Source organism: Mesoplodon densirostris, chromosome 11 (assembly GCF_025265405.1).
Source record: "Mesoplodon densirostris isolate mMesDen1 chromosome 11, mMesDen1 primary haplotype, whole genome shotgun sequence".
Classification (NCBI taxonomy): Eukaryota; Metazoa; Chordata; class Mammalia; order Artiodactyla; family Ziphiidae; genus Mesoplodon; species Mesoplodon densirostris.
The window spans coordinates 5,212,465-5,236,961 of NC_082671.1; the positions used below are offsets into that span (position 1 = coordinate 5,212,465).

The following is a 24,497-nucleotide window of genomic DNA, read 5'->3' on the forward strand; positions in this document are numbered from 1 at the left end:
TCGGCCCAGGTGCCCCTGGCGGAGAGGCCTGACCATGGAGTCAAGAGCCTTGGGGTTTGTGTTGCTTCTGTTACTGCCTTGCTGGATGACTCTGGATTCATTCATTCTTCCCTCTGGAAGCTCGTTTTTTTTCCGGTGTAAAGAGGGCACACACCTGAGTGATTTCTAGGTCGCCTTCCAGTTCTAACCTCCCTAATTTTGTGTTAGAGACGTAGCACGTGTGTCTTGCGTGGCTGGACAAGGGCCTTCCCCAGGTGCCTGGTGACAGGCTCAGCGCACAGTGCTGTTCGGCCGTGTTGTTAACCTGAGCGGGACCTCAGGAGCCTCCTGATTTGGGGGTGCACACGCTGCCGGGTCTCGAGCGTCCCCCTGCCCGGCCCCTCATCTTTCCTTCCTTATTTGCTGAGCAGGCGGCCAGGAGTGCTCACAAGGCCCTGCTTGCTCGAAGCTTTGTGCCCCGTGTGATGTGCAGTGTGGCACCAGCCTCTGACTTCTCGAGGGCTCTGTGGGTGCACCCTGCCGAGTGGAGTGTGTCCTCTGTGATGTGCTGGTCCTGAGGGACTTAGGAGCCAGGCGCTGGGACCTGGGGAGCAGGACAGTCCTCAGCCTGAAGCCGGGAGTGGGCGGGAGACGCCCCGAGGGCGGCGTGGGAGGCATCGGGCGCTCCTCCTTGGCCTCGAGCATGCAGGCATCGGGTGTCCAGGCCCCTGGAGGTGTCGGGACCCAAGAGACGGACAAGGAACCAGGAGGCCGCCCCTTGAGCTGCAGCATGGCCGCCCCGGGGAAGGTGTGTGATGGGGTGCAGGGAGCTCAGCAGCCTGGACCCAGGAAGCCAGGCTCCCGTGCTCACGTCCCCTTGGGCTCTGTCCCCAGCGCTCAGAGAACTTACTGTGGAAGGCCCGGCTTACCTGGCAGTGGTCGTGGAGGCCCCAGGGAAGGGCAACGCCTTCCAGCTGGTGAGGGGCTCGGGGTCGCGGGAGCCTCTCTCCGGCTGGAACCCGCAGGGCGTTCCCGGCGTCTTGTTCTTAGGCCTCAGTTTCTCCTTCGGCCCAGGTTGCCCCACCCTGTGGCCGCTGTGGGACTGGCATTGCACCGCTCCTCCGGCGAGTCGCTTTATAAATAGAAAGATACTTAACACCGAGCCTGGAATCAGGCAGGGAGGGTGGCTCCAGGCAGCAGTGTTTTAAAAATGAGCATTGATTTCTGGGGCTCTGCACACTGCATCTTAACCAGACCCACGCTGACACCCAGCACTCTGCTTGCCCCCGTGCCTGCTCCTTGCCTGCTTGGAGCACCCGCTGCCTAGCCCCGCCCCGCCCTCCCAGGGCTTGGGATCTGTCTACCCCACCTCTGTGGACGTCCTCTGCCGGGCGTGCGTCTGTTCGATGGGTCATTCATGCATTCGTTCGCTCATTTTTCCCTGTTAGGGGCCAGGCGCTGTGCTAGGTTCTGGGATCCCAGGATGGACAGGAACCCTCCCCACTGCCCCTCCTCCCCGTCTGAGCACTGAGACTCGCAGAGTGGCAGGCAGAGCGAGCTTTAGTCCAGGGCTCTGAGTGCAGAAGAGAAGGTCTGGTTTTGCCTGGGATCGGGGAGGCGGGCTTGATGGAGAAAGCCGAGCATGGCCAAGGGAGGGCGTGCGTGTAAGCGTGGCCAGTGGACAGCCCCAACCGGGTAGCGCTGCACTTCTCCCTGCTAGCCTCCCACCGGTCAGAGGATGCTCTGTCAGTGTCTGCTGATTGACTAAAGTATTTTGTCCCTTGGCCTGGTCACAATTGAAAAGTTAGTTAAAAGGAGACGAAGCCGTTGACTAAACAGCTTCACCACCACTAGGGCTTCCTTCCTTTTCATCCAGTGACTTGGACCCCTTTCTGGGGCCTGGTCACAGGCGAGAGGGTGTCAGCTCACTGTCAGGGAAAATCCCAAGGAAAATGTACCCCAGGTCCCATCTTTTCATCACACCCCGGCCCACCCTCCCCTACTTGACCATGAACTGTGCGTGTTTTAGGTCCTGCTGAGTCCTGTCCAGTCTGCCCCAAGGTACCCACCAGGGCTGTTCTTCAAACACGCCTTAAAATCGGAGCCATTGAAGTGCTTCAGCAGGTGGGTGAAATGAGCGGGTCTGAGCGTTAGGAGGATGCCCGGCCGCCTCCCAGAGAGGGCCCTGGGGAGGAGGGGCAGGCGAGGCTGGGAGGGACCGAGGAGGTGCACCCCACTCCGGCCAGCACTGGACGGCCTTGCTTAACCGGATGCATACATTTTACTAACCTGGGGGGTGAACAGCGATAGGTTGGCTGTTTTAATTTGTATTTCCGTGACTTTTCGTGCAGCCAAGAAACAAAGTTGTGAAATTCCTCATGGCAGAAGTTCTTCACACAGAGCCCACCTCCCCGGTTGGTTACGTGGTTGGTGGGAAGGATGGTGCGGGTGCTGCCTGGGCTGTGGGGCTCTGCGAGCTCTGCCCTGGGAAGGGGTCTGGCCCGCTGCCTGGCCTCCCGTCAGATGGCGGGCTCCTCGTGGGCCGCAAGCAAGTCTCGCGTCGTGCTTGACCTCTGTGAGCGGGTTAAGGCAGCGGGGTCTTCACCTCGTGCCCCAGGTCGCAGGGCAGTGTCATCCCCTCCCCGCGGCAGACTGCGTTGTTCTTTGTTTCTGCCCGTTTCCCTTCCTCTTCCCTCCCTGCAGTGCTCAGCGTAATATTTCTTGTGGTCTTTTCCCTCCATTTGCATTTCCATCTCCATCTGGTGACCCATAGGGATCGGGAGGTTTCTCACCCAAGTGCTAAACCCAGTGCCTGAGAGTTAGGCTTTCGGTAAAAATCAGCAATCTTCTTCCCCTCACCGAGGGTTTCGTTGCAGTTTTCACAAAGAGCCAGGGAGATAGGTGGTATAGAGACACGGCCACTTCAAAGGCAGCGTGTGCGGACCGAGGAGACAGGTGGGGCCCAGGCTGCTCACAGCTGCTCTTGGCTGCTGTGACTGGAGGTGGGTTAGGCCCGCAGGCAGGGGCTCCGTGGTCAGGGGCTCCGAGGTCAGGGGCTCCGAGGTCAGGGGCTCTGTGGTCAGGGGCTCCGAGGTCAGGGGCTCCGTGGTCAGGGGCTCCGAGGTCAGGGGCTCCGAGGCAGGGGCTCCGTGACAGGGGCTCTGTGGTCTGGGGCTCCGTGGCAGGGGCTCCATGACAGGGGCTCTGTGGTCTGGGGCTCCGAGGCAGGGGCTCCGTGGCATGGGCTCCGTGGGAAGGGGCTCTGTGGCAGGGGCTCTGTGGGAAGGGGCTCCATGGCAGGGGCTCCAGGGAAGGGGCTTTGTGGTCTGGGGCTCCGTGGCAGGGGCTCCATGGGCAGGGGCTCTGTGGCAGGTGCTCTGTTGGAAGGGGCAGGTGAGCATTCTGGGCAGGTCTGCGCCCTCTGCCGGGGAGCTGACGGGCAGGGGACACCCTGTGACCGTCCCCCTTTGTTCCCATCACACACAGGGATCTGGTTGCTTGTCCTCTGATGTGGTTTCTCCTGGGAGGTGGAGGAATGAGAGTTATTCAGTAGCTTTTTAAGCAGAGGAATGTGTGATTTGAACAATGCTGGGCCCGGGATGCCCTGGATTCCTCAGTTGATGTTGGCATTAGACAGGAACCATTGGGGGCTGGAAATAGGCCGTGGGGCCCAGGGGGAGGGCCCATTGTTGGTGGCAACGCCATGGTCACCATCGCTCCTCATCCTGGAACCAGGGATGCCGCAGACAGGAAGGCACCTCCCAAAGTCATCTAGGAAGGAAGGGACTGGGCTGCTCCCATGCCGGGTGCATTGCATTACATGCCCGACACGACGCGGCCCAGCCGGGCTCCAGGTGGGGTGGGGTTCAGCCTGCCCGGGGTCGTGGCGAGCACCTGCTCCGGTCACCTGTCCCTGTCCTTAACAGCTCTCTTCTGGAGGCTTCCCCTTGTGTTTCAAGACCATTCCTCGCATCCTGCCTTAAGTGAAACAAGACTCTAGCCCACTGTCCTCAGCAAAGAGCCTTCGGATGCACGAGGGCCAATGTTTTCCCTCTGTTTGGGGGAACCAGCGGGAGGTGGTGTTTCCTTCAGCCACATGAGGCAGACAGCTGAGTAGATTTTGTAGCGGATAAAATATTGGCTCAGTTCAGAATTGGTTTTCTCTAGTTTAATGGGTTAGGAAGGTATAGTTTTGTGATGAGCTAATAACTTCATGCATTTTTTAAACCAACTTTGATTTGTTTCAGCAATCAAGAGACGAATACGTGAATAAAGAGTCCATATTATCCATGGTCCGTTTGAGGTTTTGCTTCACTGTGACGTGGGCACTGATCTCCCGTTTTGCAGGCCAGCATCCTGCATCCACTTTCCCAGCCAGGGTTCTGTCCAGCAGATGATGTTGCTGGATCCCATGACTCAGGGATGCATTTTCCCTAGGATAAGACTTGCTCTGTCTTCTCACGGTACATGTAACTTATTGGCATCCTTTTAAAGCACATTTCCATCTTGGAGGGTGAATCCAAGTGTACTTCCCGCAGTTGGGGTGGCCCCCTGCAGAAAGTAATTCGCTCTGAATTTTGTGCCTAGAAAGTACGTATTCTCATGGGCAGCTGGCCCATGTTCTGAGACTCTCGTGGGCCACGCATGTCACCTTGAAAGACCCAGGGCTGTGTTTCTCAAACTTTGTGACTCATTATGTGCGTGTGTGTGTGTGTGTGTTTATATGTGCATGCTAACCCTGAAAAAAATGTTCTGCAAAACTGCTGTGTGAGATACATTCTGGTATTTTCTGTTTTGTTTTAATTTTTTAAAAATACTCTTCCTGACCCACTAAACTGATTTTATAACCCACTAATGAGAAATGACCCACCCGCAGTATGAAAAGCGCTAATCTGGGAGTTCCTACAGATGACAGCAAATGGAAACAATTAGCAAATTAATTCATTTGGGTCCTAGTCACACATCTATTATACCTGTTATAGCTCAGATTCTTTATTTCTCAAAATTGGATTTTTCTTCTCTTTATTGACACTGATGCCTCCAAAGTAAGTGCCTGACCACCAGGAAGCTTGAATTTCATGCATTTTTACAAGGACCCTTGTCAGTCAGTATTTTAACATCATGTTTCTAAAATAAATTTGATCTTAACTCAAGACACGGGTTTTTATTTAACAGAAGATTATTTTTTAAAATAAAATTATAAACAGAGCCCTGCTTTATGAATTTGCTAGTTTACTCAGCCGTTTTCATTGAGCGTTTTCAAGGTGGAGTAAATTAGCAAATGAATAAATGAGCATACCCGTGAGTTGGAGCTGGGGATTCAGAAATGCCACCTTCCTGCCCTCAAGGAGCTCACCTCCAAAAGAGAGGGGAGAGACCTGCTGAGGAAACACAGTGAAGAGCAGAGGCACTCATGGAGGCTGAGTCAGAATGACTGACTTAGAGAGGTCGGAGGGCAGGGGCCAGACAAGGAGCAGATGGGGTTTGAGTTGGGTCTTGCAGGATGCATAGGAGTTCAAGTGGAAGGTCTGCCAGGTTGTGCTGAAGGAGCTGGTCTGCTCTTCAAAGAAATTTGGAATAGAACCAGCCAAGTTTTTAAGTTGGGGCAACGTAAGATCAGCTTATTTTAGAAGGATGATTGTGAGGACAAACGTGAAAGGTGCTCAGGAGATGGAGATGGGGAGAGAGAAACCAGGCAGAGGTGTTGGTAATAGTCTCGTGTAGGTTTTGGAAGGAGGATGAGGTTGCCAAGGGGATGAAGGAGAGGAAGACGGATGGGTTCGAGGCCCTGGGAGCTGGCTTGCATCTGTGGGGTGAAGAGGTAAAGTAATAGAGTCTGAGGAATCTCTCTCTCGGTTTCTAGTTTAAGTGACCACATTGGTGGTGATGCTATTAACAGTAGAAAATACCAAGGGAGGAACAGGTAGGTGTTGGAGAGAGAAGATAACGAATTTAGATTTAGATCTGTGGGTTTGCGTTTCTGTTGGACGTCTGGCTGGAGATGCTCCGGTGCTCAGTGACCTTGGGAGGCAGGGGCGGGGGGGGACGCATCTGGAGTAAGATGGAGCAGCCTCTCTTCCTTCTTTGGCCACACGCTCCTGGTCTGTGTGGTCCAGGGCCTGAGCTCTCTCATTCGTCAAATGGGGAAGCAGTGTTTATCTTGCAGGGTTGTAATGAGGATTGGAGAAAACAGATATTAACATCCTGGCACAAGGCAAGCACTCCAGAGTGCATCACTCTTAGAGATGTGGGCTGAGAGGAAGGATCCAGGGCTCACATCTCAGTTTTGCCACAAAATTAAAGGTGTCCTCGGACAAGTTACATCACTTTTCTGGGCCTCAGTTTCCTCATGTGGATACGGAAGGCACTGAATTTGACCATCTCTTACGTGCATTCTAGGGCAAAAATTCTGTGATCTTCTGAACGATGAGAGAATTTACCAATATACTGGATGTTAGAACTGGGGCTTTAAATCACTAGTGTCTGTAAGGATGGAGAAAAACTAGCAAGATGAAAGATAGTGGGCAGATGTTTACAGTTGCCCCTGTAGCCCAAGTCCTTACTTGGGTTACTTAGATGTGGAAGAGGCAGGAATTTTGATCGGGGAGCTCTGGTTTGAAGCGCTTGAGGTGAGACAGCGGGCAGGCCCCGGTGCCGCTCAGGACTCTGTCTCTGATGGTCACAGTGTGAAGGGAGGTGGTGCCAGGCTGCACTGGTGGGGATGGAGCGTCCACAGCCAGCCAGTCTGTGGCCACTTGCAATGTTCAGATTCCATGGAGCAGAGTGTCCAGCTCATTCATCAAGTGCTCGGTCACCAAACGATTCTGTGCCCCTACTACGTGCCAGGGGCTCAGACGTAGCAGTTCAGGGCACTGCGTTTCAGGGAGGGCAGGAAGACGAGTTGGGCCGGGTGGCAAAGCCCTGCAGGCTGCTGAGAAGGGGGTGTGTTGCTTGGAGAGAGAGGCTCGAGCGACTTGACACTGTCTCCCTACGTGTGACAGGCTGGCACCTGGGAGAGGAATTCGGCCTCCGCTTTACCGCTCCAGAGGGAAGAACTAATTCTTTTAGCCAGGGTAACGATGATGATGCTAATGAAGAGAAATATCATCTACTCTTTATTAAGTGCAGCGCATGCTGGGTACTAAATCAGGCACGGTGTGTACGTCACGCACGGGCTCCGTGCACGTACTGTACTCATGACTCATGGAGCAGCGAGTGACATGTGAAAGGGCAGAGCTCCTGTCACCAGGCTGATTCCATGGCCAAGCCACCCAGGTAGAAGTCAGAGGTGGGCAGGTAGGGCTCACTTAGGGAACAGCTGCCTGCTGACAGCGTTCAAGCAGCGGGTGAAGGCTGTCTGTGCAGGGTCTCCCCAGGGCGTTTCTGCAGAGCGGAGGAGATTGGAGGTAAGCGAGTAACTCTTCCTGGGCTCCCTGGATCCTCAGGAAGCCCTCGGGGGAGGTAGGCTCTAGGTCCATTTTGCAGACAGGCAGACTGCAGGCACCTCAAGGCGTTCAGCAGCTCGCCCAGAGTCGCACAGGCCCCGAGAGACAGGACTCAAGCCTGGGTCTCCTGATCCCCCCACCCTTCCTGCCGCCCGCTCTGCCCCCCCAAACCCGCCCCGCAGTCCTGCCTTCTGGGCTTCCTTGCGCCTGCTCTTCCCTGCTCCTTTCTGGACCCCACAGACTCCCAGGCTCCAGACGGAGGCCACGGCCAGCACCCTGGCTGGTGGAGAGGTGTTACCACAGCCAGTGCGTGTGCGTGTGCGCGCGTGTGCGTGCCGTGGAGGCCCTGCGGGCGGTGAAGTCTTGGGGCTGTGTGTGATGTGGCGTAGGCAGGCTGGAGCTCCTGGCACTGCGGGGCTGGTGGACAAGGCGGTGGGATCTTGAGGGGCAGGTGCTCTGCGCTGCCCCCTGCAGGCCCCGGCGCTGCCGTCCTTTCTGAAAGGTGGGCCCGAGGCCGCAGGTTCGGGAAGTTAATTGCTCCGTTAATAACCCAGGTCAGACAGGCTCTCTGCTTGGGAGATGCCCTGCCGATGGAAGGAGGAAGCTGCTAATTGGCCAGTTCTGGTTCCTGACGGGGCCCTGGGGGGATAGGGAGTGTCCGAGGGCCTGCTAAGCTCCCCGGGCCTGTGCCCCCCCACCCCCGCCAGCCGATGGCCTTGGTCTTGGCCTGTAGGCGAGCTCCCCTCTTGCCTTTCCTTTCCTTTTCTCTCTCTCCCTGGGCTTTTCTTCCCTCTCCTTCCCCATTTTTCTGTTGACACGAGATGCCACCAGGAGAACCAGCTGGGCCAGATTTCCAGACATCGTTCCTTCATTTGCTAAGTGCTCGTGGGGTCCCTGGCTCGGGACTGGGACGTGGTGGAAGCTGAGGGGACATGGTGAGCATCCGACTATGCCCTGCTCTCCCGAGGCCAACAGTCCGCTGGCCAAGACGTGACCTGACCACGCGCTGCTCGGGCTGAGTCAGCGAGCCCACGTGATGGGGGCGGCGAGGCGGGGGGCCGTGAGAAGGGGGATTGTCACTGGGCCATAGGCCCGAGGAGCCCCCAGGCTGGAGCGGGGAGGCTAACGGAAGCCTGGAACCGGGGCAGCTGGAGAGAGCTGAGCCAGGCGCGCAGGCCTCCCCGAGGCTGGGACAGGGTGCTGGGTTCAGGGTCAGGGTGGGTGCAGGACGGATCGAAAGCCCTCTCTAGGGGGGCGCAGGGGACCCTAGGTGTCTGTGCTGTGCAGCTGTGTCGGGGTGAGGGCCTGAGGGTGAACAAAGGCAGAACCCGTAGCGTTGACTCTACAGCACGAGGGGGAGGGGCAGCCCTGCAGTGACTTCATCCTATTGTTCTGTGCCCCCCCCCATCCCCCTGCATTAGGCACGTCTGTGAGGATGGGCTCCGGCTGACTGAGTGCTTTTGGCAGATCTGTCCCTGCTGGAGGGGAGATTTTGGCCAGGATGCCTCCCCAGCTGGTGTGACTTCAGATTACGGACTGAAATGTCTCAGCGCCACTTTGGTGATCGTGTGCAGATGTCTCTTCAGGAGACTCACCAAACAGGGCAGGGGGGCGGGTCTCACACCCCCCAGATGCTCTGGTTTTGGAAGATTTCCTAGAGGTGGTGGGACTTGAGTTGCTGCTTGGGTAGTGGATCCAGTGAACCACTTTCTCAAGGCGGGCAGGGGGGTCAGTAACAGAGGAGGTCATCGTAGTTCTGGCTTCAGAAATTCTGACTTTGGTCCCCGCCAGCCGAGGCCTCCGAAGCCGGGGCCTGGGCAGCTCGCTGAGGGAGCCTGGGACTGGATGGCAGTGTGAAGGCCTTGGTGCAGGTCATCTCATTTTCCGTACGATGCTCTCTGCACCTACTTTGAGGACAGTCACTTGTGTGAAATCCCTTTCAACAATGTACCTTTTTTTTTTCTTCTGTAAACGCAGGCTGCTGTTATTGCTTTTACAGTTATAATAGAAATGTTCAGCAGAGTCTGGAATGATGGAAGCCGGGGGAGGGGAAGGGAGGAGAGTGGACTCAATGGTCTCTGAAGACCCTCAGCTTCTGGGATCTTCCTCCAACAAGGAAATTCAAGGAATTTCCCGCTTCCTCCCCCTAATGCAGGTGGTGGGTCTGTTTCTTTAAGGTGTGGGTGGCAGGTTCCCTCTCGAGGTAGACGGGGAGCAAGGGGATAGGTCGCGGAGCTCCCTAATTACAGCACCTTCTGGATCTCCTTCCCTCTTCCCCTGGGTGCTGATGTTGCTTAAACGGAGCAATTAGAGCCGGGGCATGTGGCTGGGAGCCTCAGGCAGGTGTGACCTGTCTGCCCTGGGCTTGCTGATGTCCTGCGGCAGGAGGCTGACGGTGGGAACAGCTCACACCCAGGGTTTCTGTTCTGTGCGTTGCTTCTCCAGGCAGCTCCTGGTTGCTGGAGGTCCTACGGAGGAGGGTGGGTTGGAGCAGGGCGTCCGCGTCGCACGACTTCAGGGAACCGTCTTCCCGGAGAACACAGTGTAACCGTCCCCCCGGAGCTGGGGGTGGCAGCCCTCCGGGAAAGGACTGCAGCTTGGGGCGCCCCTGTTTTGTCACTGAACTCTCTTGATTCCTTGGTTCTGTGGTCTCTGTCCTCAGGTCTGGTGCCCAGTGGGGTCGGCAGAAATGTACGTAGTAGTGTTGATACTGATGACAGCCCTTGACACTGAGTTGTCCGTCTACCGCTTCCGTCACATGTGGTTCAAACACATTTAGAAACAACCACTTGGTCAACAAGGGTTTGTGGAGCGTAGCTGTGAGCCAGCATTGTGCACAGTCGCTGGGGAGACCGAGAGGGGAAAAGGCTGGGGGCCCAGTGAGTGAGCCGTTCCCAGGTCTTCTGTCCACATCGTGGCCTGTCTCGAGTTGTCAGGCCCCGGAGGGTGGGTGCAGTGGGAGCTCCAGCGTGGTTGGAATGTCTAGGGGTAGGCAGGGCGGGACCAGGACTCATTCTGATGTGGAAACTCAGGGGTCACATTCAGCAGTGGAATCTGGGCGTGCCCAGGGCAGCCCTTGACTCACTTTCCCACGGCTGGTGGATCTGAGGGCGTGGACGGGAGTTTCCGGCCCCTCCTAGGAGGGCTGCGGTCACAAAGGATGACCGGCCCCTTCGGAGCTCCCCAGGTCGGTGCTTCTCTGTGAGTTGGCTGCTCCTGCCTGCACCCTGGGCCACCAGCCCGCTGTGGTGACGAGCTGCAGCTGGGCCCGCAGAGCTTAAAATAGCTGGGTGAGCTGGCCGCTTTGCATGTGGGGCGCCCGCGGGGCGTGATGGGCAGCTGCCTGGAGTTGGGGCGCCAGTGGCTCTGACCCAGGGGTGGGCAGTGCTCTTTGGGAGTTTCTCCCGATCTCAGGGCTGGGGGACAGGGGGCGGTGTGGCTGGGGGCTCAGGTGTGGCTGGTGCAGAGGGGACGCGAAGAGCTTGTCTTTCCCAAGACCTTTTAAGGGAAGGCCTCGAACCTGACCTTGGGGCCTCCTGCTGTAGAGTCAGAGGGCTTCAGACCCGGCATCCTTTAGCCACGTAGGGTCCCGTACAGCCTAAATGAGAAGAGAAAATGAGACGCAGAGGTGTGGTGCCAGGTCACGGGCACCTGGAGTCCCAGCCGGGCGGGCACTGACCACTGGGCCCCTCCCTCCCCAGCTGCCTCCTGTTGGGCTGGGCAGAAGCCTTCTCTGGGCCTTCCTTCACTCAACAAGTATTTCCTGACTACTGACCACGTGTAGAGCTGTCCTTGGCTGCGGAAACACAGCCAGAACCCTGCCCTCATGAAGCTTAGTTCTGGTGAAGACGAGAGATCCTAAACCATCAATGAATAAAAAAGCAAATTACACCGTACGCTGCGGTTAAGTGCTGTGCAGAGAGCGGAGCTGGCTGATACTGGGTGCCCTGGGGGAGGTACAGAGTTCAGCGGGGCAGCCCTTGAGGAGGTGGCTTTGGGTGGAGCTGTGAAGGAGTGAGTGCTGGCAGAGCAGACGCCTGGGGCAGGGGTCCCCACCCCCAACGTGCGACTTCTCCTGGGAGGACGAGCAGGGTGCTGGGTTCTTCTCCTTGCCTTGGAGTTTCTCCTGGACCGAGGGAGCTGGGCCATTGCAGTGGTTGGCCGGAGGCTGCTCGTGCTGGCGGTCAAGAGCCTGTTAGTAAAGAAGCAGGAAATTTGCCATCAGGAGCTAGAAACTGGCCACGGTGGGAGTATTTGCACTGTGAAAAGTGGCGAGCACGACGAGTCACGGCTTTTCCCCAGAGAGCTGGCTGATAAATGTGGACAGCCCACCCCCGGTTGTCATCCGCACTCTCCCTGGGCCGGGGTTTCGGGGGGCGGGGCCTCTGCCTGCTTTCATTGGCACCCACACCAGCGTTCAGGCTCTAGGAGGTCGGAATGCGGGGGACGTGTTGGCTGGGGGGTGACGTGGGGTGGTGCTGGCGTGTCCCCTGGGACTTCCAAAGCAGGTCCATGGGCCGGCGACGGGGGGCTTCTCTCTTGTTCCTGGATGCGTGGTCCTGAGGGCGCTCGCACCCCACCTCTTTCCTTCCCTTTGCTCCCTCTGTGCGTGTGGGACGGCTCTGTGCCTCTGTGCATAAGAGCAGGGTCCAGCACCAGGCCCGGGCAGAACCACTAGGCGTAAGGAGACGGCTCTGTTTGGAGTGACGGGCCCCAGCCCTGCCACTGACCAGCTTAGAGGAGCCCTATGCTCTTCGGGTCTAGTCTCCTCGTGTGTGACTGGGCTGACCTCCCTGCTTGTGTATCACACACGCGTGCGGTGAGGACCGCACCTAGAACCAGCTGAGTCCCCGTGATCACGCCTTTGCATCGATGTGCAGCGCCTGGGGCCCCTCCTCCACCCGCCTCCAGTGGGGGTGACAGCCCAGCACGCTCCCACTTCCTCCAAGAAGCCTTCCCGGATAGGCCAGGCCTCCCTGCCCTCGGTTCACGCCACCCACTCTGGCTCGTGCTCGAGCTGCCTTTTCAGTTTTCAGCTCTTCCCCTGGGTGGACGCGGGCTCCTCGGTCACAGCCACAGCGGCGAGCCCAGGGCGGCCCACAGTGGGTGCTTGGGGAGTCTTAGTGACTGGTAATGACTATCTGTGTCCTTGATCTTCGTATGGAGCCCTTGAATGTGCTGGCTGGTTGTGTGGGTTGTGTGTGTGTAGATGGAAGGTTCTGGGGTGTGGACGGCCCACCTGGTAAGGCCCTTTCCCAGCAGTGCCTCTCTGTCCCCCGGAGTCCTCCCTAACCCCACTCTGCAGACGAGGAAATGGAAACAGGGTCACTCCTTCGTTCATTCATTCAAAAAACGTGCACGCTGCTCCGAGAGCTGTGCGTCTCTGGTCCGGGTCACACAGGTGGCAAGTGTCAGAGCTGGGCCTGGGCCTGATTCCCTGCAGTCTGAGCGTGTGCCCTGTGCTGCCGTTAGGACGAGCGGGCACCCATGGAGGGATGCTGGGTGAGGCGACGAGGGGCGGCCTCGGTGGTCAGGGCCTGATTCCGCTGTGTCGTCCCGCCATTTCCTCTGGCAACGGTGTGGGGGAGGGGGAGAGCAGGTGTGCCCTGGCGCCCAGCCTGAATGGGATATGGAGGCGCCCCCTGGGGCCGGAGCTCGGGGAATGAGTGACACGCAGTCACCCAGATGCATCAGGCCTCGCGGAGCCCAGCCACATTCTCTGAGCTCCAGGCTGGACATCTGAGCCCCTCCAGGGTTCAGGAGGGGACCGAGGCTGGCCGGTGACCCTAGAGAGGGCCTCCAGGGCGAGGACAAATGGTGGTGATCTGGCAAGATGCACGCCCATCGGCAAGGCTGAGGGCGGTGTTAGTGGGCGTCCAGTGCATGGAGCTAGGGCACAGGTCAGGACTGACAGAGCACAGTGCCGGAGGTCACAACCCCACGCTTGAGTACTTGTGTCAAATCCCTGGGGAGCGAGAGAAGGTTTTCAGTTGGCGAGAGGGGCAGCGTGGCACCCCCAGGGCTCTGTCTGAGAATAGTTACGTGGCAGCCGGTGGCAAGGTTAATGGTGGAGGGGACGGGAAGCAGGGACCCCGGGAGGGAGAACTGGGCCAGCAGGAGCCTCTGCTTTCACGGTTGTGTGTGCCGTCTGCATCCTGGGAGGTTTTGCGCAAGGCTGGGTCCCCCTCGTGTGTGAGCGGGATCCACCAGCAACGACCCTCTGCTAGAGCAACCAGAGAGAGACTGTGGAAAGAACCTTCCTAAGAGTTTCGGTACCAACAGCAGACTACCTTCAGGTCTGGGGTGGCCCAGATGCGCCTCTGAGGCCCCTCAGTAGGAGGCAGCCTGAATGGCAGCCTCCTGGACATGGGGCAGCCTGAGTGGGCACAGGGGAGGGAGCCTTACTTTACAGAGTGGCCAGTGCTTCATGGCCTCATGCACTGAGACCGCCGAGTCCTCAGACAGCCCCGTTCTACCCAACAGAGACGCGCCCACCACTCATCCCCACGCCGCTCATTCCCTTCCGCTGGGGGGCGGGGGGGCCGCGTGCAGCCTCCCCTCCCCCGTGGCTTCAGAGCAGACAGGGTCCCGGCCACTGTTCCTTCCCTGTCTTCTTTGGAGCATCTACAAATGCTGTGTGCCTGCTGCTCTCCCTGCAGTAGCTCCAGCCTCAGTGAAGAGGCAGGAAGAGGCAGCGGCTCCTGAGTCGGCGGGAGGGTCCCAGCCGCATGGGCTGCTCGCACAGGCTGGCCACTGTGTCAGAGAGCGTTGTCCCAGCTGGCGGTCAGTGCCCTCCATGGAGTGGCTGAGGAACATTAGATTTGCTGGGTCAGGAAATTCCACTGGGGCATGACAGTGACCTTCGGGCTTCATTACACTTCCTGGGCCCACTGCCGGGCCTTATCTCGTTCTCCGCAAGCCGCCTGCCCTCCCTGATAAGCGAGCGTCCATCACGGTGCTTCATTGCTCCTGGCATCCGGGAGCGGATGGCGTGGTGTGTGCCCACCGCACACAGCAGGCCCTTCTGGGGCATCTGACAGGGAGGCTGATTGGGCTTGGGGTGAAAGGTGGGGCTCGTTTGGGACTTGCCTGGAAAAAAGGGCCTGTGAGCCCAGGGAGGGCCGCTCCCTGGGTGGGCCCCCAGCCTGCGCCCCGCATCCTGTAAACCTGCTCAAATAGGAGGCGTGGCAGCCCTCACTCCCCTCCCAAAGGCAAGGCCCATTCTCCTGAAGAGTGGCTGTCACCTTGCTCGAGGCTCCCACGAGGCCCGCTGTCTGCACGCGTGTGTTCGGTGGTGATCTCACAGCTCCTGTGTGCTGGGCACTGGCTCTGAGCCAAGGGCTGGGATACAAAGATGATGGACGCAGCCCCTGCCCTGAAGGGGCTCACGGTCTGGGGCCAGGACGTTGGTGAGAAGGTAGCTCCATGGTGGGACGGACTCAGGTGCGTTGGTGCTCCAAGCAGAGGCCCGAGTCCGGCTGTGGACGCTGGCAGTCAGGGCGTGGGGAGGGAGGTCCAGGCAGAGGAAGCAGCAAGTGCCACGGCAGGGGGCGAGGCAGACGTGGGAGGTCTGTTCTGGTGGGAGGTTAGCCAGGTAAGGGCGGGGGTGGGAGAGCACCTGGCGTCCAGGGTCATTTCTGCTTCACCTCCGCCTCCCTTCCCAGTCACTTGCCGCGAGACCTCATTTTGGCGGGGTGTGTGGACGTGTCCTCCCCAGACGTCCTGGGCACTCGTCTCCCTCTGGCTTCGCCCAGCCTTTTCCCACCAGGATGCTCTTCCTTCTGCTGCCCTGACCGGTCCTGCCATCTCCCAAGAAACAAGGTAGGTCCCATTTCCCTGGGTGGGAATTTCAGGGCTGGAAGGGGCCTTAGAGAAGCAACCAGTAGAAGCTTCCTTTTCTGTAGTCGAGGAGGTGGAGGTAATTGGCGTCCTGAGGCTTTGTCCCTGTCCCTCAGGCGACCCAGGAAGCCCTTCTTGGGTGGTGCTGCCATCCCAGCCCCCGTGCTCCCCGTCCTTTGAGCTCCTCGTCTCTTGTTCACCCAGCATCCTCTGGTCCCGCTGCTGGTCACGCATTGTCCTGGGTTCAGCCCCTGCTGCCCTGGGGTTTATGGTCCGGTAGGAGAGCCAGACAGCCAACTGTCACTCAAGTAAGCATGTGCTTCCAAACGGACAAGTGCTGCAAGAGAAATGGAGCTCTGAGAATTTAGGCTTTAATTTAGACGGGGTGGGAGGGGAGCCACAAAACCAGAAGAGACCGTTGTGAAGCACCCACAAGAACTCAGGGGTGAGAAGAGGTGGTCACAGCGGCAGGCACCGGGGCTGAGGAAATGGTTAAGACACAGCCCCTGCCTCCTTTGAGAAGCCCAGTGACTAGAGCAGAGGCAGGTGGACAAACTAATTTGTCTGGACGAAGATCTGGGGGCCTGAAGGAGGAGGGGCAAACCTCTTCCCAGGGAAGGAGGTGCCACCCTCGGTAGAAGGTCCTGAGCAATACATCCCTCCTTCTAAGGGCACCCCTCCCACTGCAGCCAAACCCAGTTCTTTGTTTGTTTTCCTTACTGGTCTCAGAAACTAAGCAAGTAACAAACACAGTGACCTTTAGTTCCTTTCTACCCCAGCCCTTTTACTATCATCACCGTCCTTGGGAATCCTGGCCAAGTCTGGTGACGGCAAACTGGAGGCCCACCCCTGCCCCCTGCCCCAGACCCTCCTCATCTCCCCCTGCAGAGTGAACCTTCATGCCAACATCCTGGGGTGTGGCCCCTGTTGGGCACCGCTCCATCCTCCTCCCCCTGCCCTTTTTCTTTTTAAACTTTATTGAGGTGACCTTGGTCTCTAACATCATATAGGTTTCACGTGTCCAACATCGTATCTTGACTTTTGTGTACTCTGCAGCACGCTCACCACCAAGGGGGTGGTTTCCAGCCATCACCCTACAGCTGCCTCCCTCCCCCTCCCCCTCTGATGACCACTGCTCTGTTCTCTGTGTCCACGTATTTGTTTTGGTTTGGTTTGGTTTGTTTATGTATTTAATATCTGACACATGAGTGAAATCATACGGTATTTGTCTTTCTCTGTCTGACTTATTTCACTTAACCCGTGAGGTCCATCCATGTTGTCACTAATGGCAGGGTTTTGTCTATTTCGTGGCTGAGTCGTGTTCCATCATATATACACCACGTCTTTTTTATCTATATTCATCCATCGTCCATCCTTGTTCCCTTTTGGCACCATCGGTCAATGGTTTGCTTAGCAATCAAAGCATTTTCTACATTGCTGAAGAGGATCCCAATTTGGGAGTTTAAAAACTAAGCTGAGGTGAATAAGGCTCCCTTCTGTAATGGTGGCCCCTCTGGATGGCGAGTGCCCCTCTGTCTTACCTGAATTCTGGTGGGGCCGCCCTGCCTGAGCCTCGGAGGTTCAGGATGCCTCACGAGCTACACATGTTGTCAGATACAGAGATACTCAGCGTGGGACCAGAAGGGGATCTGTGTGGCCCATCACCTGTGTGCAGGTTAGCGAGAGCCCAAAGGCCTGAGAGACGCAGGGGGAGGCCAAGAGCTTGGCATTACTCTGAAGCTGCAACATGCAACATCTCCCCACCTGCCAGGCAGCAGAGATGTTGCGTGTTGATTTCACGTAGTCACATCTCTTCCTCCCCTCTGGGAATTCTGTACCTGCTTACTTTTTTTTGTTGTCTAAAGAAAACAAAAGGAAAGAAGAAGGCAGCTCTGCCTTGTTCACATGCTCTGAGACCCTCAAGGGCCGTCTGTACCTTCCAGCTCTCCTGAGCCTGGCGAGTAGATGAGGACCATGACGGGGGAGAGGTGGTGTCTCCCATCACCTTCTCTCTCTGGTGGCTCCTTCTGCACCCAAAGTCTAAGGACTTGGGGCAGCACAGCAGCTGACCTCGCCTCTCCACCCCGCTGCCAGGCCTGGCTTACTAGGGCCCCGATTCTGTCACGTGCCCCACTTCTTGGGAAGCCCCGGGATGAAGCTCAGACTCCTAGTGTCACTCGAGGCCCCCCAGGCCCCGTCTCCTCACGGCCCCCGAAGATCCCCTAGCCGTGCTCTCCCGCCTCCCCTGTCTCTGCCACGCCCGCTCCAGCCAGCCCTTCTCCGAGGGGAGGCCAAACTCCAGCTCCGTGCCGTCCCATCATGGCACGTGTGCGCTCTGTCATGCTGCTGTGGGCTTCTCCAGGGATGGTCTGGAGTGGGGTGGAAGGCTGGTCTGTTCGCTACATCTCGAGCTCCTTGGGGCCACGGCCATGTCTCACTCACCTTTGTCTCTCCCGGTGCCCCTGCTCAGTGTCCCGCCCACGCTGAGCTGTCTGTGACGCATGAGTGGGCTCGTCATGGTGGCAGTGGAGGACGACGCTCTGACTGAAACCGCCTGCCCGTGGCTGGTCTGCCGGCCTTGCCCGAGCTGCTTCCTGTCGGGGACTCAGTTCCTGTCTTGCAAACTACCTTCGCCCCTCACCCTTCCTTCTTCCAGCCCGCTGTACGATAATGTAGGGCCATCTCCCGGGGGACTCCCCTTTGCTGACGACCGGTCCAGTGGCACTGCCCTGACCACCCCTCTCCCCTTTGCTCCTTACTCAGGTCCTTCTGCTCATGACCTCTCATCAGGCTCCCTGTTATGCTTTTGGATTCTGTCTGTTAGACTGGCAGATTCCCAAGGGCAGGAACTAGGTTTAGAGCCCAAGAGAGTAAAGAACATGGGCTTTGAAATCAGTTTCCTTATCTGTAAAATGGGGATAATAACCATACGTATCTTGTGGGGCTGCCCTGAGGATTCTGTGAGCTACTGCGGGTGATGCTTGGTGCCTGGGATACACTGGGGCCTTGCAAATAGGAGTTGCTCTTATGCTTCTGATCTAAGCTGGGAGCGAGCCCTCACGGGACCTCACCGAGGCTTTGTTGATGAGCCGAGGAGTGGGACTTCAGTGCCCTTTTCTTTTTTTTTTCTTTCTTTTTTTTTTTTTTTCGGTACGCGGGCCTCTCACGGTTGCGGCCTCTCCCGTTGCGGAGCACAGGCTCCGGACGCGCAGGCTCAGCGGCCATGGCTCACGGGCCCAGCCGCTCCGCGGCATATGGGATCCTCCCAGACCGGGGCACGAACGCGCATCCCCTGCATCGGCAGGCGGACTCTCAACCACTTGCGCCACCAGGGAGGCCCACCTTTTCTTTTTTTTTTCTTTCTTTTTTTTTTTTTTTCGGTACGCGGGCCTCTCACGGTTGCGGCCTCTCCCGTTGCGGAGCACAGGCTCCGGACGCGCAGGCTCAGCGGCCATGGCTCACGGGCCCAGCCGCTCCGCGGCATGTGGGATCCTCCCGGACCGGGGCACGAACCCGCGTCCCCTGCATCGGCAGGCGGACTCCCAACCACTGCGCCACCAGGGAAGCCCTTCAGTGCCCTTTGGATGAGCGTGGCCAGGAGGGGGCAGAGCGGAGCACTTCCACTGGGCGGCCCCTCTTCCTCTCCTACCGGCCCCCCAGGGCCTCAGCTGCTGAGGAAATAGCTATTGGCACAAATCCACGTGTAATCAGAAATGAGGGTGGAACGATCCAGGACAGTGGGGAGGCTGTTCTCACAGAACAAGGTGTGAGCTGGGGAGAAGAGAGAGATGAAAAGAAAGGAGAAGGTGGGGGTGGGGAGTGGGGGCCAGCCTGGGAGGTGCTGGCTGACTCCAAGGCCACGTTGGAGACTAGTAATGACAGCCCCTGGTACTGGCTCAGCTCTTAGGGGCCTCAGACGGTTCTCACACAGGCCGACTCCTCTGGGGCTGGGCTCTGTGAACCCCATTTTAAAGAGGAGGAGATAGCACCTCACAAAGGCGGACCACCTAGCCCTGATCACAGACCTCAGATCGAGCTCAGAGTGAAAAACAGGTCTCCTGACTCTCAGTCCAGCTGGTACGGTCTCTCCCGCATCAGAGAAGTGATGTAGCAGCCGTGAGCCCTCAGGAGCCGGTCCAGGCTGAAGAGGACAAGAGGCATTCCAGTCGGGTGGCCGTGGGATCTGCCGGGAGCCAGCCGGACATCTGCCCCTCATGTGTGCACAGCACCCACGGGACCGCTGTGCCCAACCAGGAGACAGCAAGGTGCCATGTCTGTGACACACACTGGTTTTCGTTGCTGGGCGGCCACCTGAGTGGGGAAGGGGCTTAGAATAGTAGCACTGCTGTTGGTCCCTTTAAAGAAGCTGGGCTGCCCTCAGAATGAGCACCCGCACCCCTGGGATGCAGGCCGGCCTCCGGCCCTGAGGTGCAGACTCAGCAGCTTAGGGCCCCGAAGAAGATCTGTGACAAGGGTCTGGTCGGTATGAATGTCCCCCTTGGCCAGAGCGGATGTGGTAGCTCTGTTCCTGCCCATGGCCTTGGTGATTAATGTCCTTCTGTCTTCCTGGCTAGATCTTGTGTATCTGAATCTGAAGGGCAGGGAGCAGTACACCTCATACCTGTTTCCCCAGGGCCTGGTGCGCTCAGCACAGAGCAGGTGTGGAGTAAACATCTGATGGGATCCCAGGAGGACATTTTCACACTCACACACCATCCAGCCGCCCTGCCCAGCGCCTCCCGGCGGCCAAGCGCGCTGTTAGGTGTGGGATGCAGGGCCAGGGGAGACGTGGCGCTGCTCTGGGGCTCTCAGCACCCTCTCGCTGGTGGTAGAGGTGCCGCCCCCCACCTGTCTTCTGGTCTCCTTTGTTTGCCAACTGGGCAGCGCAGACCTCTGCACAAGCCCGGGACGCAGGTGGTGTTTCATGGTAGGATGAAGGGCTCCTTCTGGATGCCCCCAAGCTCCTAGCGAGAGCATTCTTGGTGCTGTGCCCTGACCAGCCCTCCCGGAGCGCCGGTATCCCAGCGCACTCCAACACCACCCTTGGCAAGGCAGGATTCACGGGGGCAAGGCAGGACCTTACCTGGGCCACCTACTCTTCTCAGCCGGGTGGGGGGGGTCCCGCCTGGAACGCAGGTCAGGAGTTGGTGGGGGGGCTCGCGCAGCTGCAGGAGACTCCGGAACCGCGTGCGCGCGTGCGCGGAGGGGGCGGGGCGGGCGGCGCGGGTCGCGAGGGCCTTTCCCACACCTCGCGCCTCCCCTGCGGTCCCAGCTCCCCGCGCGCCCTAGCCTGATCCACGTGTGCAGACACGCGCGCCTGTGTGTGTGTAGCCGGCAGACCTTGTGCCTGGGTCGGACAGGCCCTGTGGGCACAGGGAGCGGCGGCCAGCTGGACAGCGGCCGCGCTTCTTTCCCTTCCAGTCCTCCCCAGCACTTTCCTCTGGGGAGGTTTTCTTGGGTCGTGGTACCTCCAGCCATTCCCCTCCCCTCCCGCCCCCTTCTCTTCCCGGAAGGAGGCCAGCGCCTTGCGATGAAGGTTCTGGTTCACCCCGGCTCCGGAGCCCTTGACATTTAGCGAGGCTCGCGGTGCACTGGTGTAGGCACCAGGCAGACGCTAATCCCATTAAAGCTGTGGTGTCATCCGGGAGGGAGGCTGCCCCCCGTAGTCCTCGCGCTCATTGGCCGAATGCAAACCAGGGGGCGGGGCCGAGGGCCGGGGAGGGGGCTCCGGAGATTTCGGAGTCGGAGTCGGACCGGGATTTCGCAGGGCGAGCCCAGCGGTTGAAGCTGCGGCGGATCCCTCGGCACTGCCCGCCGCGCGGCCGGGCAGCCCAGGGCCGGGGGCAGCTCCGCAAAGTCGCGGGGCGAGAGGAGGCGGGCGCCCGTAAAGTGGCCGGGCCGGGCCGGGCTGGGACGGGGAGAGGGGTGCCGGGGAGCCCGGAGCCGGGCGCCCGGGTGCCTCGTGTGGAGCTGCGGTGCGCCCGGGAGGCGAGCCGACGCTCGGGAACGAGCAAGCAAATCGCTGCCTCCCCAAAGACGCTAAGTTACGCAGGCCAGCCGGTTCCCGGGGAGCGCGCGTGGAGCCGCGCCGCGGCGCGCCGCAGAGCCCTCCCGGGCCGGCCGGCGAGGAGCGGGGCGCCGGCACCCCCAGCGCGGGGTCCAGCCGGCAGTGCTCCCCGGGACTGAGCGGCGGCGTGCGAGGCTCCTCCGACCCGCCCGCAGCCCGCGCCCGACTCGGGCGCCCCCTCCGTGCCACTCCGGGAGCGATGCCCCCCGCCCCCCGCGTCCCCCGGGAGCGACGCGATCATGGAGAAGTCGAGTAGCGAGGATTCTTCGATCCACCGGAGTCCATCTTTGGACAGCAAGGACTCGGACTTTGCCAAGCCGTCCACCTCGGGCCGCCCGTTCGGCCGCGGCTTCACGGCCGGCGCCTTCTACGGCACCGCGGGCTCCCGCGGCCAGAGCCGCGCCGAGGCTGGCGTGAAGACCGACAAGTACAATGCACCCAAAGGCAGCAAGTACGTGGTGTTTTACCTGGACCTGTCCTTTGTTCTCCTCCTAGAATTTAAGAAGTGCAACATGGCCAGAGGCTGCCTCTGCTGCTTGAAGTACACGATGTTCCTCTTCAATCTGATATTCTGGGTAAGTCCCTCCCGGTGTCTCTCCGTGGTCTCCTCTCTTCTTTGCTTAAGCACGATACCCTCTTCCCGTTCGGAGCTGCATCGCTCTGCTCTCTGCACAGCGGTAAGTGGGTTTTAGAAAACCGTTCCCCCGGCCCCCGCCCCCCCCCCCCCGCCCCCACTTTCATTCATCTTTCTCTTCCCTTCTCTCTCCTTGGTGGCTGAATGGAGGCTGCAACTTGCCTGTCTTCCAGGAGAGACTTGTTCTACTCCTGGGAGGCTGCTGAAGTTTGCCGTCACCTTCTCCCCCTGTAAGAAACCCGTGCCCCCAACTGGGTAACGTGCAGAAATAGGTGTGGTGTCGGAATTTTTAGCAGCCGTGACCTTGATTTTAATTCAAGCATTAGTGCGGGTGGTTTTCCGAGTTTCTTCTTGTATGCCTCCTGAACATGCACGAACACAGTCTGCGCCAAGTTATGGGCATGAGATGGGGAGAGTGGTAGAGGTCACGCCCTCCTGATCCTTTCAGTGAATCCCAGGAAAAGGAGAAGGAGCCCCTATCCCAGGCCGAGGGGCCCGCTCTCTGGCCTGCATCTCTGCCCCCGAGTTAGGGCTTGTGTGGAGAGGGAGGGTGTGGGAGGGATGCTGCCATCGGGTGGCGGCAGCTGCTTTTGAGGGATTGCAGTGGACTGGGCAGGGAGCGGGCCGGCCATGTGCTCCCGCCATGGGACCCAGAGCCTGGAAGGGACAAAGGGAGTGCCCCATCCTTGGTGAGAGAGGAGGCTCTAGAGAAGGTGCCAGTGGGTGCGGCAGCTTGGAATTGTGCTCAGTCCCCTGTTATTCTCTTGACCCTGTGTGCCCCTGTGCATGAGAAGTACTAGGCGAATTTGAAAACTTCGTAAATGCCTGTCTAACTCTTCCTTCCTCCCGACTTCTGCCTCCGCCTTTCTTCTCTGGAGCCCAGACTTCGTCAGCACAGATGTTTGGCTCTGCCCCAGGGCTGTCCTCCTCCCTTTTGGAGGCTGTCCGCTGCCCATGGTCCAGGAGGAGCACGGGGGCAGGAGAGTCACCCAGTGCGGGGGGGGGCTGCGTGCGGTGTGCTTTGGTGTTCAGTGCTTGTGTGAACTGACCCACTTTAACTGAAAAACTTTCATGGGTGTGTATGGGTGGGTGACTTTTCCCTGGGAAGGGGGAGAGCTCAGGCCTGGGCGGGAGGAGGACTGGGCTCTGGCCTTGGTTCTGCATTAGCTCTTCGTGTGACCTTGGGCAAATCACTTTATCCCTAAGGACTGGGTTTCCTTTCTATTCCAGTGGGGGGGCGGTCGTGATGGTCCCCCTCACAGCCTTGCCTCCTTCGTTATGGGACGTCCTGCCTCCTTACCTTCTCTCTGGGGAGGGATCCCCCTTCCCTTCTCTTCCGAGGAGCCTGGTCTGAGATCTTTTGAGTAGGATTTCCCCAGGTCTGGGTCTGGGTCACTGCTGGTAAGATGTTACCTGTCCTCTGGTGAGCGTTTTGTGGAAACCGGGGCAGATCCACTGGAATGTCAAGAATGATCTTGTGGCTGCCTCTGGGCAAGTCCTCCTGGTCCTCTGGCTCGTTTGCCAGCATCCGTGTCAGCCAAGCACTGCTGTGTGTTTCTCTGGGGCCTGGGGATTTCCATGAATGCTGCCCATTCATTGTGCACGGCTTCCCTCTCTGTCCTTGTTCACAGTCTCCGCCTACCTTTCTGCCTTTCTGCCTTGCCCCACTCTTACTAGAAAGACCCTCCTGGGATGCTCGGTGCCCTGGCAAGTACCTCCCGCTCAGACGCTCTCCTCCCCGCCCCCACCCCGCCACCTGCTGGCCAGAGTAGGTATAACTGCGTGTGCCGCCTCTTTTTCTCTCCGGGCGTTTAGGGACCTCCCCACGCGCTAGCTAGTGCTGTGGTCTGTGCCCTGCACATGGAAGGCACTGGTTGTGTGTTTGTGAGTGAATGAAGGGAGGGTCAGCGCAGTAAACCCACACATGTGGTACGGATTCCCAGTCCCACCTGACAGGAAAGAGAAGTTCGTTCTCAAACTTGCCGGTGATGAAGGCTGTCCTAGCGCCTTAGCTGCGGGGTGACAAGCGACTCTCTCTTCGTGTGGTTAATGAGCCGTTCAGTGGAATGGCCTTCCTTTTTGGTTATAGTGAGAGAACTTACTCTTCCTAATAAGAAACTGCCTACCCCCTCTCTCTTACCAGGCAAGGACTTGATTTCTCCTAGTCTCTGACTTTTCCGGCTACTTAATGTTTTCAGAATTCCCACAACGTGCTATGAGCTGGGAAAAATTTTGAGTCTCAAAGACCCAGGTCCTTCATGCTTGTAGCGTATGGGATGATGAAATAAGGCCTAGACCTTAGGAGAGATGGAAAATTCAGCAGAAGAGAAACGGATGCTTGTGTGTGTGAGAGTGCTGGCCACTGCGTTTCTTGGCAGGTAGATGAGCAGGTGTAGCCAGGGCTTGGGCTTGTGCGTCCCTGTGCCCCCGTGCAGCAAAGGCTTCCTGCGGGAGGTGCTTGGGCCTGAAATAGAAGGAGCAGTGGAGGGAAGAGCCAACTCGGAAGAGAAGGAGCAAAGGCGGGTGGTGGTGT

General features: G+C 58.7%; 1 protein-coding gene across 4 annotated transcripts in view; it reads left to right on the forward strand.

Annotated features, from left to right (window-relative positions):
- Positions 1-24,497, forward strand: part of TSPAN9 (tetraspanin 9) — a 180,685-nt gene that overhangs the window by 80,141 nt on the left and 76,047 nt on the right. For 2 of the 4 annotated variants that reach the window (XM_060112389.1, XM_060112388.1), the window contains one exon: positions 21,826-21,905. In XM_060112389.1, the coding sequence (XP_059968372.1) occupies positions 21,843-21,905 (63 nt within the window). In that variant the 5' untranslated portion in view covers positions 21,826-21,842. Of the gene's footprint in view, positions 1-15,146; positions 15,246-21,018; positions 21,906-24,497 lie in introns of those variants that run through there. The other 2 variants (XM_060112390.1, XM_060112386.1) reach the window with 2 other exon arrangements.